The following is a 14,467-nucleotide window of genomic DNA, read 5'->3' as shown; positions in this document are numbered from 1 at the left end:
TAAATGTTGGCAGGCATTCATGATTATAACTTATGTTAACAACAAATCAAGTTCCTTTCATAAGCTCAGGTGTCGGTTATACCATACAGTATGGGCTATGAAAGTTCCAAGTATTTGTTGTACCAGGTGTTATACAACATAAATCTAGATTAACCATTTTAACAAGCAAACTAATAAAGTGAACAAGATAACAAATATAAACATGTTAGTATCCAACGTTAAGGTCCATGTTAAGTTTTATATTATACTTATTCTTACACCATTAGTGGTACCCTTTTCACCTTGACATAATTAACTTAGCTGAACATAATGAAAGAAAGAAACATAGATGAACAAGATAAGAACATAAATGAGAAAGAAGTTAACTAAGTAAAGGAAAGGAAATGAAGTGCATAAAACTTGATATTAATGAAAGCAAGACATAAGCAATACAAAGAGAGAAAGCAAGAGCATGATCTTGATCTGGAAACCAAGATGCCTCAATACATGGTAAGTGCCTCCTTTTATAGGCCAAAATTTGGAACTATTGATTTGTTAATTAATTGATGAGTGGTGGCCACATCTTGACTTGGTGACAATCCCTTAATCTTCTTGTCTGAACAAGACGTCATTGATAACATCATAATTTGCCCAGAATCCTCAGGAATGTTCTAGGAAATTGTCTCAGCTTTCCAACAAAAAAAAAGATGAGGTCATTTGGACTTCTAGAACTCAAGATATGGGCTTAACACTAAATAGTGTCTGGGCTGCAGGACAGCTTCGGACTTCTTCGTTGTTCCTTCAATTTGGACTTCAAAACGGCCTTTTTAAATCTTGGCCTCCTCATGAAAGTTGTAGGCCTTTGTCTTACCTTTCCATCCATATAAAATGGACCTAAATCCGAGATCTAGAGCTCCAGATATGATCCCATTACCAAGCAATGTTCCGGTTTGGACTGCATCGGCATCTCTTTTCTAAGTTTGGCCATCTCTTTGTCCTTTCACTTTCAATACTTAAACTCATCAATCAATCCTTTTATTTATGTGATAGGCCTACATTTAAAATGAGTATTTACCATAAATTAAGGTATCTTATAGTATCAAACTTGTTACTATAAAACATGCTTTAGTTAAGGAGTTATTGATACTTCAAGTGCAAAATGATGATGATATAAACCTTGATAAACATGCACTTTTAAGTACTAATCACACCCCCAACCAGCTTATTACTAGTCCCTAGTAATCTAAAGCGTTAAAATAGAGAAACAATTTGCAAGTATCACAAAGCAAGGCATTCATCATTTCAACTTCCATTAATCTATCTAGATAAACAAACTCTCATTAAATTTATTTACTGCTTTATACTTCTTAAACAAGATATTAATAAACCTTCTTTTTATGTGCTCAAATAATATCAAGGTGAAAACATAGATGATGGGCCTTTTGTGGAAGAAAACAATATTATGTTCAAATGTTTAAGGTGAACTTCCTTGGGTTGGGATTATTTTATTATTACTTTTTTTTTCTTCTTTTTTTTTATTTTTTTTTATTTTTTATTTATTTTTATTTATATGCACATACAACATAATGTATCTTTAACCCATGTAACGAGTTTTAGGCTAATGACTCCCAGACCAGTTGGTCTTAGGGCATTAGGTGTTGAGACACCCCTACGAGCTTAACAACTTGGGTTGTAGATACTGATACGTAGATAGTGCAATGTTTGATTCCCTTAAGCTTTTCTCCTTAACCCATGTAACAAGCTTTGGGCCAATAGCTCCCAAGTTAGTTGACAGAATGACAAAGTTTAATGACACTACTTACCTCATTGTCAGGAATGCATCTTTGAAATTTTTGATCAGGACAATATTTAAATAAGTTAGGGTCATCCTAATAAAAGTTCTTCACTTCGTTCAAAAACTTTCCTTTGTCTTTAGTACTCCAGTGAGCTGGCAAATCTCCTATTATAGGAAAATTAATATGTTTAGCAAACCAAGGCATTGAACTATGAGAAAGTAAGGATTCTTCAGGAAAGTAATCATCGATTGGTGTGATGTCAGATGTCGAATCTGTTTGTCACTCTGACAAAAGATCGGCATTAATATTTTTGGTGCCTTTTTTCATCCGTGATTTCTTCTTGAGAATAAATCATTTGCAAATTCTTCATATTCATCCAACTCAATTTTACTCAAAGTAGATTCAAGTTGATCATGAACTAATTCTTCAATATGATCTACTTCTTGTAAATCATTATCATCTCCAAGCTGCTTGCAAATGTTGAAAATATTCATCTCCAATGTCATGTTTCCAAATGATAGCTTCATCAGTCCATTCCTACAATTAATCAATGCATTAGAAGTGGCAAGAAAATGGACGTCCTAAAATGACAGGAATTGAATTACATGCTTCAACAGGTTGTGTATCCAAGACAACAAAATCCACAGGGTAAATGAATTTATCAACTTGTACTAACACATCCTCAACTATTCCTCTAGGCACTTTTACAGATCTATCGGCAAGTAAAAGAGTTATAGAGGTTGGTTTTAACTCACCTAGATTGAGACTTTGAAAGACTAAATATGGAAGTAAATTCACACTAGCTCCAAGATCAAGTAAGGCTCTTTCAATTTTATGTTCTCCAATAAAGCAAGAAATTGTAGGACAACCAGGGTCTTTATATTTCAAAGCATTATTGTTTTGAAGAATGGCACTTACTTGTTCGGCTAAAAAGGCTTTCTTTTTCACATTCAGTTTTCTCTTCACGGTGCACAGATCTTTCAAAAATTTAGCATAGGAAGGAACCTGTTTAATAGCATCCAACAAAGGTATATTGATCCTTACCTGTTTGAAAGTTTCAAAGATTTCAGAGTTGTGATTGACTTTCCTTTGTTTGGTCGTGGCATGAGGAAATGGAAGTGCTGGCGGGGAATCATCCTTCTCTTTGCAATGTTCAGGTTCAACCCATTCCTTACCCTCAGAGATAGACTCATCATCTTTCTCACAAGGTTCAAGAATGGGTTATTCAATAACCTTACCACTACGAAGAGTGATGACTGATTTGACTTGATCCATGTGTTGGCTTCCAGAACTACTCGCATTTGCATTGTATTGCCCTTTTGGATTTTGCTGTGGTTGAGATGGAAACTTACCTTTCTCTTGGAAACTGAGAGCAGATGTTAATTTTGCAAGAGCATCTTTAAAATCTGTCATGCTTTGAGCAAGTTGAGTGTTGATTGTCTCCTGCTTTTCAATGAATGCATGCAATGTTTCCTCAAAATTTCTTCTAGGAGGTGGAGCATAAGGAGGTGTGCTTGACCGCTTTTTATGATCGGCTTGTTTTAACTCGCAAGTGCACGAGTGTGCGATGTAGCAATTAACTCGGTAAGATCGAGGTCATATCCACAGAGAGCTAGATCTGGAAAATAAGCTAGGTAACAACAAAAAAAACTCAAGAGAAATTAAATTAACAATAACTTGGTTGAAAATAATTGATGGATTTGTTTTCAAAGATGAAAAAGTGTAAATAGATTTTTAAAAGACAAGAAAAAGTAAGTCTTGGTCCAAATCAATTTTAATGGTGATGTATTGGTGATTTCTTCAACATATATAAGATAACTCAACCAAATATCAACGATGGTGATATTAGATCGGAAGATATTACAATGAAGTTTAAATTGATGAAGATTAATTATTGCTTAAGAATGAACAAGTACTTTCAAATTAAGTAAGACATTGAATCAAGCAATCTCTATACCAAAACTAAGGTTTGTGCATAAAAATTCAAGATTATAACATTACCTAAATGATTTCTAAAATTTCTTTGCAATAATAAAACATTCATGAAGAAAATGAGAAGATAAACATTAAGATTCATTTATATCTTAAAGAACTCACCTCAATCACCATCATCCTTGATTTGGATCCAAGAAAGAGATTAGCCAACCATGATTATATGTAAGAACACTTGAATAAACATGAAATAACTTGAATCAAACTGAAATAATAAGTTTTACAAACTAAAGAACCGAAATCTACAAAGAAGAACACAACAGAATTTCAGTAAAAATTCGGACACAAATCTGACTCTAAATTTGGACAGCAATTCGACCCTCTTAGAAGCCTCCCCTGGAGATGGCTATTAGAGACATATTTATAGGCAATTATATGAGCTTTCCAGATCATTAAAGAACAGCTCATTTGGACATCTGAGTCAAAAGTTATGGGCAAAACACCGAAAGATGTTCTGGAAAATTAAATCAGGCCAGCTTGGAGAACACTTTGGTGCACGTTTTTCTTCCTCCTTTATGAGCTGTTTCTTTCTTCTTGTTGACCCAAAATAATGTCACAATGTCCCCTCCAGCTTTCCATCCATGTGCTTGCCCTCTTGAATCAATTAATTGCCCAAAATAAATCAAATATTATTTGTTGTGTGGACATGTAAGATCATGGATTGTGTTTGGGCTGATTTGGAGGCTGATTTGGGGGCTGATTTGGGGTTGGATTTAAACATCAAATAAGTATACAATTGTACCTATTATTTGGGCTAAGATTGACATTGAAACCTTGAGTGTTTGATGGTTGAAGTTTGCACACAACATAAGGTAAGTTTGGGCTTGAAATGGATCATATGATATTCTTTTCTAGAATTGGAAAATAATTGATTTTTTGGGCAAATTTGGAGCACTTATTTGAACCAAGATTTGCTTCAATCTTCAACTAAATTTCTCTTCAATTCTTTGTTCTGAATTCCGACGTTGAATTTTCTGAAATAATTCATTTAAGCTCCAAAAACCTATCGAAACATTAAAAGAAACTTCATTACTAAAAAGCACATCACTTATTATAAAAATTCAAATAAAAACAATAAATACATATGTAAAATAAAAGACTTAATGATACTTTTGATGCACAATCACACCCCCCCAACTTAGATTTTGCTAGTCCTCAAGCAAAACAAAACATAAAACCTTTGAAAATAAAAAGAATAATAATAACATAATTAGGCTCGACTCATCACACTTAAAGGACCTATCATGCAAACATTGGTATCTTTAACTTAGTGTACACAATACCAAATAAAGAAAAATAAGCATACTCACATTCTCTAAATCAAACATCCATACAAAATTCCAAATTCAATCGTATTTATCATGCAACCAACATAATTGATTCACGCGAAAAACTCAACATGTAATCTTCCCTTTTCACTACTACAAACAAGGTAGCAAACTAAAGAAATATCTATATATATTTTTTCCCTTTTTTTTTTTCTTCTTTTTTTTTTTTTTTTGAAGATATTATTTATTCTTTTTCTTTAAGTGGTCACTTCCCTTTTGACGCGAATACAAACATTTGTGATGAATGCACCCGGTTACTCACAAAGTCACAAACTTAAAGTGCTTTGCATACTCATATTTCAAGCTGCCTTTTTGACGTAAAGATAAACATTTGTGATGAATACCCCTAGTTACTGAACAACTCAAAACATTGGAGTAGATAGAACTTTGTACACATTTATTTATTTATTTGTGTAATAATTATTACTTTATTTACTTAAACCTTGTTTAGGACTAGATCAAAAGGGATAATCACAAGTAAAGCATCACACTCATCTTTCATGCATAATCGCACAACTCACACAACTTTTACAAGGAAAGATGTACTTCAATAATCTTTTAAAAAAAAGTATGCTATATCTTGCTTTATAAGATATTATCTATCCCAAATTAAAGCATGCAATGTTCAACACAATAATAAATCCAAAAATGTAATGTTGATCCTAAACAAGTCTCATTCACATTCGAATGCAATTTTTTTTTTTTTTTTTTTAAACAAGCATGGTTATCTCAAGCATTCAACATAATCAAATATCTAAAATTAAGTTTTACATTATCCTCAATAAAAAAAAGAAAGAGAAGAAAAGTATAACGATTAGAAAAACTGTTACTCCCCTTTTGTTTTCAAGGATGAATGTCTGATTGACTTGGACATGAGCTGACTTCTTGCTTGATTTTTTTTTTTTAACCTGCATATCACAACTAAAAGAAAACATTGATTTTTTTTTTATTTTTTATTTTTTTGTGAAAATAAAGAACCTCACACCCCCCAACTGAAAATTATGCATTGTCCCTAATGCATGAACAAGAAAATATAAGAGATGGAAGAAAGAAAATAAAAATGAAAATGAAAAATAAAATAAAAATAAAAACTCATTACTTCTGATACTACAATGGTATTGGATCTTCAAGATCCAATGTCTCAACTTCAGCCACAACGTTTTCAAGATAAAGTTTCAATCGATGACCATTTACTTTGAAAAACATTTCCATTCGTAGGATTTTCTACCTCAAATGCACCATGCTCAGAGATGGATTTAATCACAAATGGACCAATCCATTTTGTCCTCAACTTCCCAGGAAAGAGATGTAATCGTGAATTATACAAGAGAACCTTTTGACCAACATGAAAGGATTTTCTAAAAATATGTTTATCATGCAAAGCTTTCATCTTATGTTTTGAAATTTTTGCATTTTCAAATGCATCATTTCTCAGCTCCTCTAATTCATCCAATTGAAGCTTTCTATTTTTTTTCAACCTCGTTTTCATTGTCATTGAATTGCCGGATGGCCCAATATGCACGATGCTCAATCTCAACAGGGAGATGACAAGGTTTTTCCATAAACTAGCCTATAAGGAGACATTCCTAAAGAGGTCTTGTAAGCAGTGCGATATGCCCACAAAGCATCAACTAGTCGTAGGGACCAATCCTTACGGTTTGGATTGACTGTTTTCTCTAAAATGTTCTTGATCTCCCTATTTGCCAACTCAGCTTGGCCACTAGTCTGTGGGTGATATGGGGTACTGACCTTGTGAATTACACCATATTTTCTCATCAACATCCCAACGGGCTTGTTACAAAAAATGCTTTCCCCCATCACTAATCATAGCCCGGGGCATGCCAAAACGAGAGAAAATATTTTCTTTCAAGAATTTGACAACAACTCGATGGTCATTGGTGCGAGATGCAATGGCCTCCACCCATTTAGACACATAATCAACAGCTACAAGGATGAAGTGGTAGCCAAATGAACTTGGAAAAGGTCCCATGAAATCAATCCCCCAACAATCAAATATTTCCAAAACAAGAATGGGGTTAAGGGGCATCATGTTACGCCTAGTGAGGTTACCTAGTCGTTGGCATCGGTCACATGCAACACAGAAGGCATGGACATCTTTGAACATAGTGGGCCAATAAAAACCACATTGCAAGATCTTGGCAGTGGTTTTCTTGGAAGAGAAATGCCCACCACAGGCTAATGCATGACAAAAATTAATGACACTTGGAATTTCATGATCAGGGATGCACCGCCTAACAATTTGGTCAGGGCAATATTTAAATAGGTAGGGGTCATCCCAAAAAAAAGTACGCACGTTGCGCAAGAATTTTTGTTTATCAAGTTTAGACCAATGAGAAGGAATCTGACTTGTGGCTAGGTAATTTGCTATGTCAGCATACCATGGAGAGCCAATGTAGGAAACAGTACCTGCACAAAATAAATTTTCATCAGCAAAGAATTCATTTATTGGAGATTCATCAGTTGTGGTCTCATAGCTTGAAAGACGGGACAAATGATCAGCCACTACATTCTCTACTCCCTTTTTATCTCGAATTTCAAGGTTAAACTCTTGGAGTAGGAGGATCCATCGAATCAAACGTGGCTTGGCATCCTGTTTTGTGAGCAAGTATTTCAATGCTGCATGATCAGTGAAAACAATAACAAGAGATCCAACCAAATAAGACCTGAACTTGTCTAATGCAAAGACCACAGCTAATAGTTCTTTTTCGGTTGTAGTGTAATTCAATTGAGCATCATTCAAAGTCTTGCTAGCATAATAAATGACATGAGGCTTCTTATCTTTTCTTTGCCCTAAAACAGCCCCAACCGCAAAATCACTAGCATCACACATCAGTTCAAATGGTAAAGACCAATCAGGAGCTTGCATGATTGGTGCAGTGGTCAACAACCCTTTAAGCTTTTCAAAAGCTTCTTGACATTTTGATGTCCAATCAAATTGGACATCTTGTGACAACAAGTTACACAATGGTTTGGCAATGGTACTAAAAGAATGAATGAATCTTCGATAGAAACCAGCGTGTCCTAAAAAGGATCTCACATCTTTCACTGTTCTAGGGGTAGGTAATTTTTGAATGACTTCAACTTTTGACTTATCCACCTCTATCCCTTTTGAAGAAACAATGTGACCTAAGACAATGCCATGTGTCACCATAAAATGACACTTCTCCCAATTAAGTACAAGATTGCTCTCTTCACATCTTTCAAGAACTTTTTCTAAATGCATTAGACACAACTCATAAGAATCCCCATAAACTGAAAAATCATCCATGAAAACTTCCAAAAAATTTTCCACCATGTCACTAAAGATACTCATCATACACCTTTGAAAAGTGGCTGGTGCATTACACAAGCCAAAAGGCATTTTTCTATAAGCATAGGTACCAAAAGGACAAGTGAAAGTGGTTTTTTCTTGGTCTTCTAAAGAAATCTCAATTTGGTTGTAACCTGAGTATCCATCAAGAAAACAATAGAAAGCTCTTCCGGCTACTCTTTCAAGCACTTGGTCTAAAAATGGAAGCGGAAAATGGTCCTTCCTGGTCACCATGTTCAACTTACGATAATCAATGCACATACGCCATCCAGTTTGGATTCTAGTTGGTACTAGCTCATTATTTTCATTCTTCACTACCGTGACTCCAGATTTTTTTAGGAACAACTTGGGTTGGACTAACCCATTTTGAGTTTGCAATGGGGTAAATGATACCCGCATCAAGCAGTTTAAGCACTTCACCTCTCACTACTTCCTTCATGTTTGGGTTCAGTCGTCTTTGCATTTGCCTCACAGATTTAGCCTCTTCTTCAAGATAAATTCTATGTGTACATAAAAGAGGGCTAATTCCTTTCAAGTCAGTGATTGTCCACCCAATTGCTTTCTTGTGTTTTCTCACCACTCTCAAAAGTTCTTGTTCCTGCTCTATGCTAAGTTTTGATGAAATCACAATAGGATATGATTCATCTTCCCCTAGAAATGCATACTTAAGATCACTCGGTAAAGGCTTCCTTTCTGGTTTATAAGGTCGGACAAGAGATGCCTCCACTTTCACTTGGGGTGAAATCAAAGGCTCAAACGATGGGGTCCATTGACCTATTGACATAATAGGCATTGGATCCAGATAAGTCTCGAGTTCTTTTACTTCCTCATCAACACATTCCAAAGAATAAAGTCTTTCATCATGAATTAAAGTTCTTTCCAATGGATCCTTTACCCATTCTCTCTCAAAGTGTTCTTGACAAATTGTTTGGATCAAATCTACCTCTCTAATGTCCTCATGTTCACCAATTTGTTTGGAGACATTGAATATGTTCATCTCCACAGTCATATTCCCAAAAGACAATTTCATCACCCCATTCCTACAGTTAATTAAAGCATTGGATGTAGCTAGGAAAGGTCTACCTAAGATGACTGGGATGGGAGCATTAGAACCTTGAATAGGTGCGGTGTCTAACACTATAAAATCAACAGGAAAGTAGAATTTATCTACTTGGACCAACACATCCTCAACAATACCCCTAGGAATCTTGATTGACCTATCAGCTAATTGAAGGGTGATTCGAGTAGGCTTGATTTCTCCTAAACCTAACTGTTCGTAAACAGTGTAGGGTATCAAATTCACACTTGCTCCTAAATCCAACAAAGCTTGGTCTATCTTATGACTTCCAATAATGCATGAAATGGTAGGACAACCAGGATCTTTGTATTTGGGAGGGGTCTTAAACTGGATGATGGCACTAGCATGCTCAGTTAGAAAGGCTCTTTCTTTCACATTCAATCTCCTTTTGACTGTGCATAAGTCCTTAAGGAACTTTGCATAAGATGGGACTTGTTTAATTGCATCAAGGAGTGGAATGTTGACTTTCACTTGTTTGAACAATTCATAGATTTCCGAGTTCACAAGATCATGTTTAGGTTTCCCTAACCTCTGTGGAAATGGTGCTCTAGGAACAAATTCTAAATCACTCACTTTGACTCCAATTTTTTCTTGAATCATCTCCTTTCTCACTCATCTCTTTCTCATTTATCTCGCCTTCTTTGTCACTCAAACTCTCATTTGTCACTTGTGTTTTGATTCCCTCTTCACTCTCCCTAGATTTCTCCTCCACAATACCTTTAGGAATCCCAAAACCTATAGCTTTGTCAACAATCTTTCCACTTCTAAGGGTAGTGATGGCTTGGACTTGTTCATGGTTTGAAGGTTCACCAAGTGAAGATTCACTCATGTGTACCTGACCTCTAGGATTTGGCATTGGTTGAGCTGGGATCTTTCCCTTCTCTTGAATGCTTAGTGATTGAGTCAACTTGGTTAGTTGACTTCGAATGTCATCTAAGGTCCTATTGGTCTGGTCTTGAAATTTGTAAGCTTGGTTGTTGATTCCTCCTTGTGTTTGCATGAATTGTTGAAGAGTATCCTCTAGGGATCTCTTATGAGGTGGTTGGTACGTGTTATGTGTGGGAGCATGAAATGGTTGGGGTGGAGGTTGAAATGTTTGAGGTACTGAAGAGCCCTCATTTCTCCATCCAAAATTTGGGTGGTTCCTCCATCCAGGATTATAGGTCTCAGAGTAGGGATTGCCTACTTGGTTTGAAAATGGCTTTCTAACATTACTTGAATCAGAAGTTTGGCCATATAGCACTTCCTTGAAGGCTGGAAATGGTAGGACACTCAGTTGTCCTATGCCCTTTGCTCTCACAAACAACACAACTTTCCTCTTGTTGTTCACTCATGACATGCACTTTTTTAATCTCAAGAGACTCTACTTTCCTAGCCAATGAGGCTAATCTAGCATTAAGATCATCAGTCTCTTTTAATTGGAACTTCCCACTTGAATGAGAAATGGTGTTTCTAGACTCAACATGAAGTGGGAGAGAAGTCTCCCATTGCTTTGTGTTTTCAGCCAATTGATCAAAAAAATCGAAGGCTTCACTTGGTTCTTTGTCATAAAACTCACCATTACACATGGTTGACACTAGCTTTTTAAAATCTGCGGTAAGAGAGTCGTAGAAGAAACTCACTAACCTCCACATCTCAAAACCATGGTGGGGGCATGCATTTAACAAGTCTTTGAACCTTTCCCAAGCTTGGTGAAATGACTCATTTGGACTACAAGAAAAATTCATCATTTGACGTTGTAAGGCTGCCGTCCTATGAGTGGGGAAGTATTTTTTCAAAAATTCAGCTTGCATTTCTCTCCATGTACCTATAGACCTAGGACGTAAGGAGTTTAGCCAAAGCTTGGCTTTATCCTTTAGAGAGAATGGGAACAATTTAAGCCGAATAGTTTCCTCAGTGCATGTTCTATCAATAAAAGTATTACATACCTCTTCAAAGTCCTTAATGTGTATGTATGGATTTTCAGAATCCATACCGTGAAATGTGGGAAGAAGTTGAATCATGCCCGGTTTCAAATTGAAAGCTTGTTGGTTAAGAGGCAAGATAATACACGAAGGTGTACTTTGTCTAGCCGGGTGAAGATACTCTCTAAGAGTTCGAAAATTAGGTTGATCATTAAATTGTGGAGGTCCATTACCTTGAACACTCCCTTCACCCTCTACATCTTCAACATTAGCCATGATAAAATAATAATAATAATAATAAAATAACAATTATATGAATACGAAAGGAAAGGAGAGAAAAAAAAACAAAAACAAAAAAAACAAAAAAAAAACAAATTGCAAATAAAAGTAAATGAAACGTACAAGATAAAGTAATGGCTCAAAAATAAAAATACAACAAATTAAGAAATTCACTCTCCAACTAATAAACAATATTAACAACAATAAACATTAAAAGATAAGTATAACAAGCATGAATAAAGAGGCGGTAAATACCGGCCAAGCACTTCAAACAATAAATATTAAAGAAATAATAACAATAAATAACAACAAAATAAAATAAACAAATAACAACAAAATAAAATAAACAAGAGGCGGTAATACCGGCCAAGCACTTCAAACAATAAATATAAAAGAAATAACAACAATAAATAACAACAAAAATAAAATAAACAAGAGGCGGTAATACCGGCCAAGCACTTTAGACAATAAATATAAAAGAAATAACAACAAAAAAATAAAATAAACAAGAGGCGGTAAAACCAGCCTTATAATATAAATAATAAATATTAGAAACTAACTAGAATAAACAATAAAAAGAAAAATGGTTGAACCAACCAAAATCCAACAATTAATAGTCCAATATCCAAAAAGTTGAGGTCAATTTTTTTTTTTTTTAGGCGGTAAAACCAGCCATTTGATTTTTTATTTATATGAATTTTTTTTTATTTTTCAATAATCAAATATAAATTTGTTACCTTTGCTTGCTAGCTCCCCGGCAACGGCGCCAAAATTGCTTGACCGCTTTTTATGATCGGCTTGTTTTAACTCGCAAGTGCACGAGTGTGCGATGTAGCAATTAACTCGGTAAGATCGAGGTCATATCCACAGAGAGCTAGATCTGGAAAATAAGCTAGGTAACAACAAAAAAAACTCAAGAGAAATTAAATTAACAATAACTTGGTTGAAAATAATTGATGGATTTGTTTTCAAAGATGAAAAAGTGTAAATAGATTTTTAAAAGACAAGAAAAAGTAAGTCTTGGTCCAAATCAATTTTAATGGTGATGTATTGGTGATTTCTTCAACATATATAAGATAACTCAACCAAATATCAACGATGGTGATATTAGATCGGAAGATATTACAATGAAGTTTAAATTGATGAAGATTAATTATTGCTTAAGAATGAACAAGTACTTTCAAATTAAGTAAGACATTGAATCAAGCAATCTCTATACCAAAACTAAGGTTTGTGCATAAAAATTCAAGATTATAACATTACCTAAATGATTTCTAAAATTTCTTTGCAATAATAAAACATTCATGAAGAAAATGAGAAGATAAAACATTAAGATTCATTTATATCTTAAAGAACTCACCTCAATCACCATCATCCTTGATTTGGATCCAAGAAAGAGATTAGCCAACCATGATTATATGTAAGAACACTTGAATAAACATGAAATAACTTGAATCAAACTGAAATAATAAGTTTTACAAACTAAAGAACCGAAATCTACAAAGAAGAACACAACAGAATTTCAGTAAAAATTCGGACACAAATCTGACTCTAAATTTGGACAGCAATTCGACCCTCTTAGAAGCCTCCCCTGGAGATGGCTATTAGAGACATATTTATAGGCAATTATATGAGCTTTCCAGATCATTAAAGAACAGCTCATTTGGACATCTGAGTCAAAAGTTATGGGCAAAACACCGAAAGATGTTCTGGAAAATTAAATCAGGCCAGCTTGGAGAACACTTTGGTGCACGTTTTTCTTCCTCCTTTATGAGCTGTTTTCTTTCTTCTTGTTGACCCAAAATAATGTCACAATGTCCCCTCCAGCTTTCCATCCATGTGCTTGCCCTCTTGAATCAATTAATTGCCCAAAATAAATCAAATATTATTTGTTGTGTGGACATGTAAGATCATGGATTGTGCTTGGGCTGATTTGGAGGCTGATTTGGGGGCTGATTTGGGGTTGGATTTAAACATCAAATAAGTATACAATTGTACCTATTATTTGGGCTAAGATTGACATTGAAAACCTTGAGTGTTTGATGGTTGAAGTTTGCACACAACATAAGGTAAGTTTGGGCTTGAAATGGATCATATGATATTCTTTTCTAGAATTGGAAAATAATTGATTTTTTGGGCAAATTTGGAGCACTTATTTGAACCAAGATTTGCTTCAATCTTCAACTAAATTTCTCTTCAATTCTTTGTTCTGAATTCCGACGTTGAATTTTCTGAAATAATTCATTTAAGCTCCAAAAACCTATCGAAACATTAAAAGAAACTTCATTACTAAAAAGCACATCACTTATTATAAAAAATTCAAATAAAAACAATAAATACATATGTAAAATAAAAGACTTAATGATACTTTTGATGCACAATCAAGGTGCATATCCATGAGACTTTTGAAAATTATGGTGTGCTTGAAACGGTGGCTGTGAAGTTTGTGCATTGTTGCTATCACTCTTCCAACTGAAATTTGGGTGATTTCTCCAACCAGGGTTGTACGTTTGTGAGTATGGGTTATGGTTGGGTCTTTGGAAACTGTTTAAAGCATGGGCTTGTTCATGGAGGCATTCCTTAAAAGAAGGCAAAGTTGGACAATCATTTGTTGAATGTTCATTGGTTTCACAGATTTGACACACAATGTCTTGAACAGATTTTAATTGACCACTTTTTTTCAATTCAAGTGCTTCGACTTTTCTAGCTAAAGATGCAAACTTAGCTTGGAGGTCATGATCTTCCCTAAGGTTGTGCATACCTCCACTAGATGTATGAGG

The 14,467-nt window shown here is 34.8% G+C and overlaps 1 protein-coding gene and 1 pseudogene across 1 annotated transcript; both read right to left on the bottom strand.

Moving 5' to 3' along the window:
- Window positions 1–1,798: 1,798 nt before the first annotated feature.
- On the bottom strand, window positions 1,799–14,290 carry LOC140955625 (uncharacterized; annotated as a pseudogene).
- LOC140955577 (uncharacterized) lies at window positions 6,258–11,684 on the bottom strand. The gene is given in 7 exon segments (XM_073409160.1): window positions 6,258–6,560; window positions 6,562–6,651; window positions 6,653–6,898; window positions 6,900–8,716; window positions 8,820–10,049; window positions 10,117–10,758; window positions 10,835–11,684. Coding segments are annotated over 7 exon segments (5,178 nt in total).
- Window positions 14,291–14,467: the final 177 nt, after the last annotated feature.

The sequence above is a fragment of the Populus alba genome, chromosome 5 (assembly GCF_005239225.2).
Source record: "Populus alba chromosome 5, ASM523922v2, whole genome shotgun sequence".
Lineage (NCBI taxonomy): Eukaryota > Viridiplantae > Streptophyta > Magnoliopsida > Malpighiales > Salicaceae > Populus > Populus alba.
This window is presented reverse-complemented; position numbering and strand designations above follow the sequence as displayed.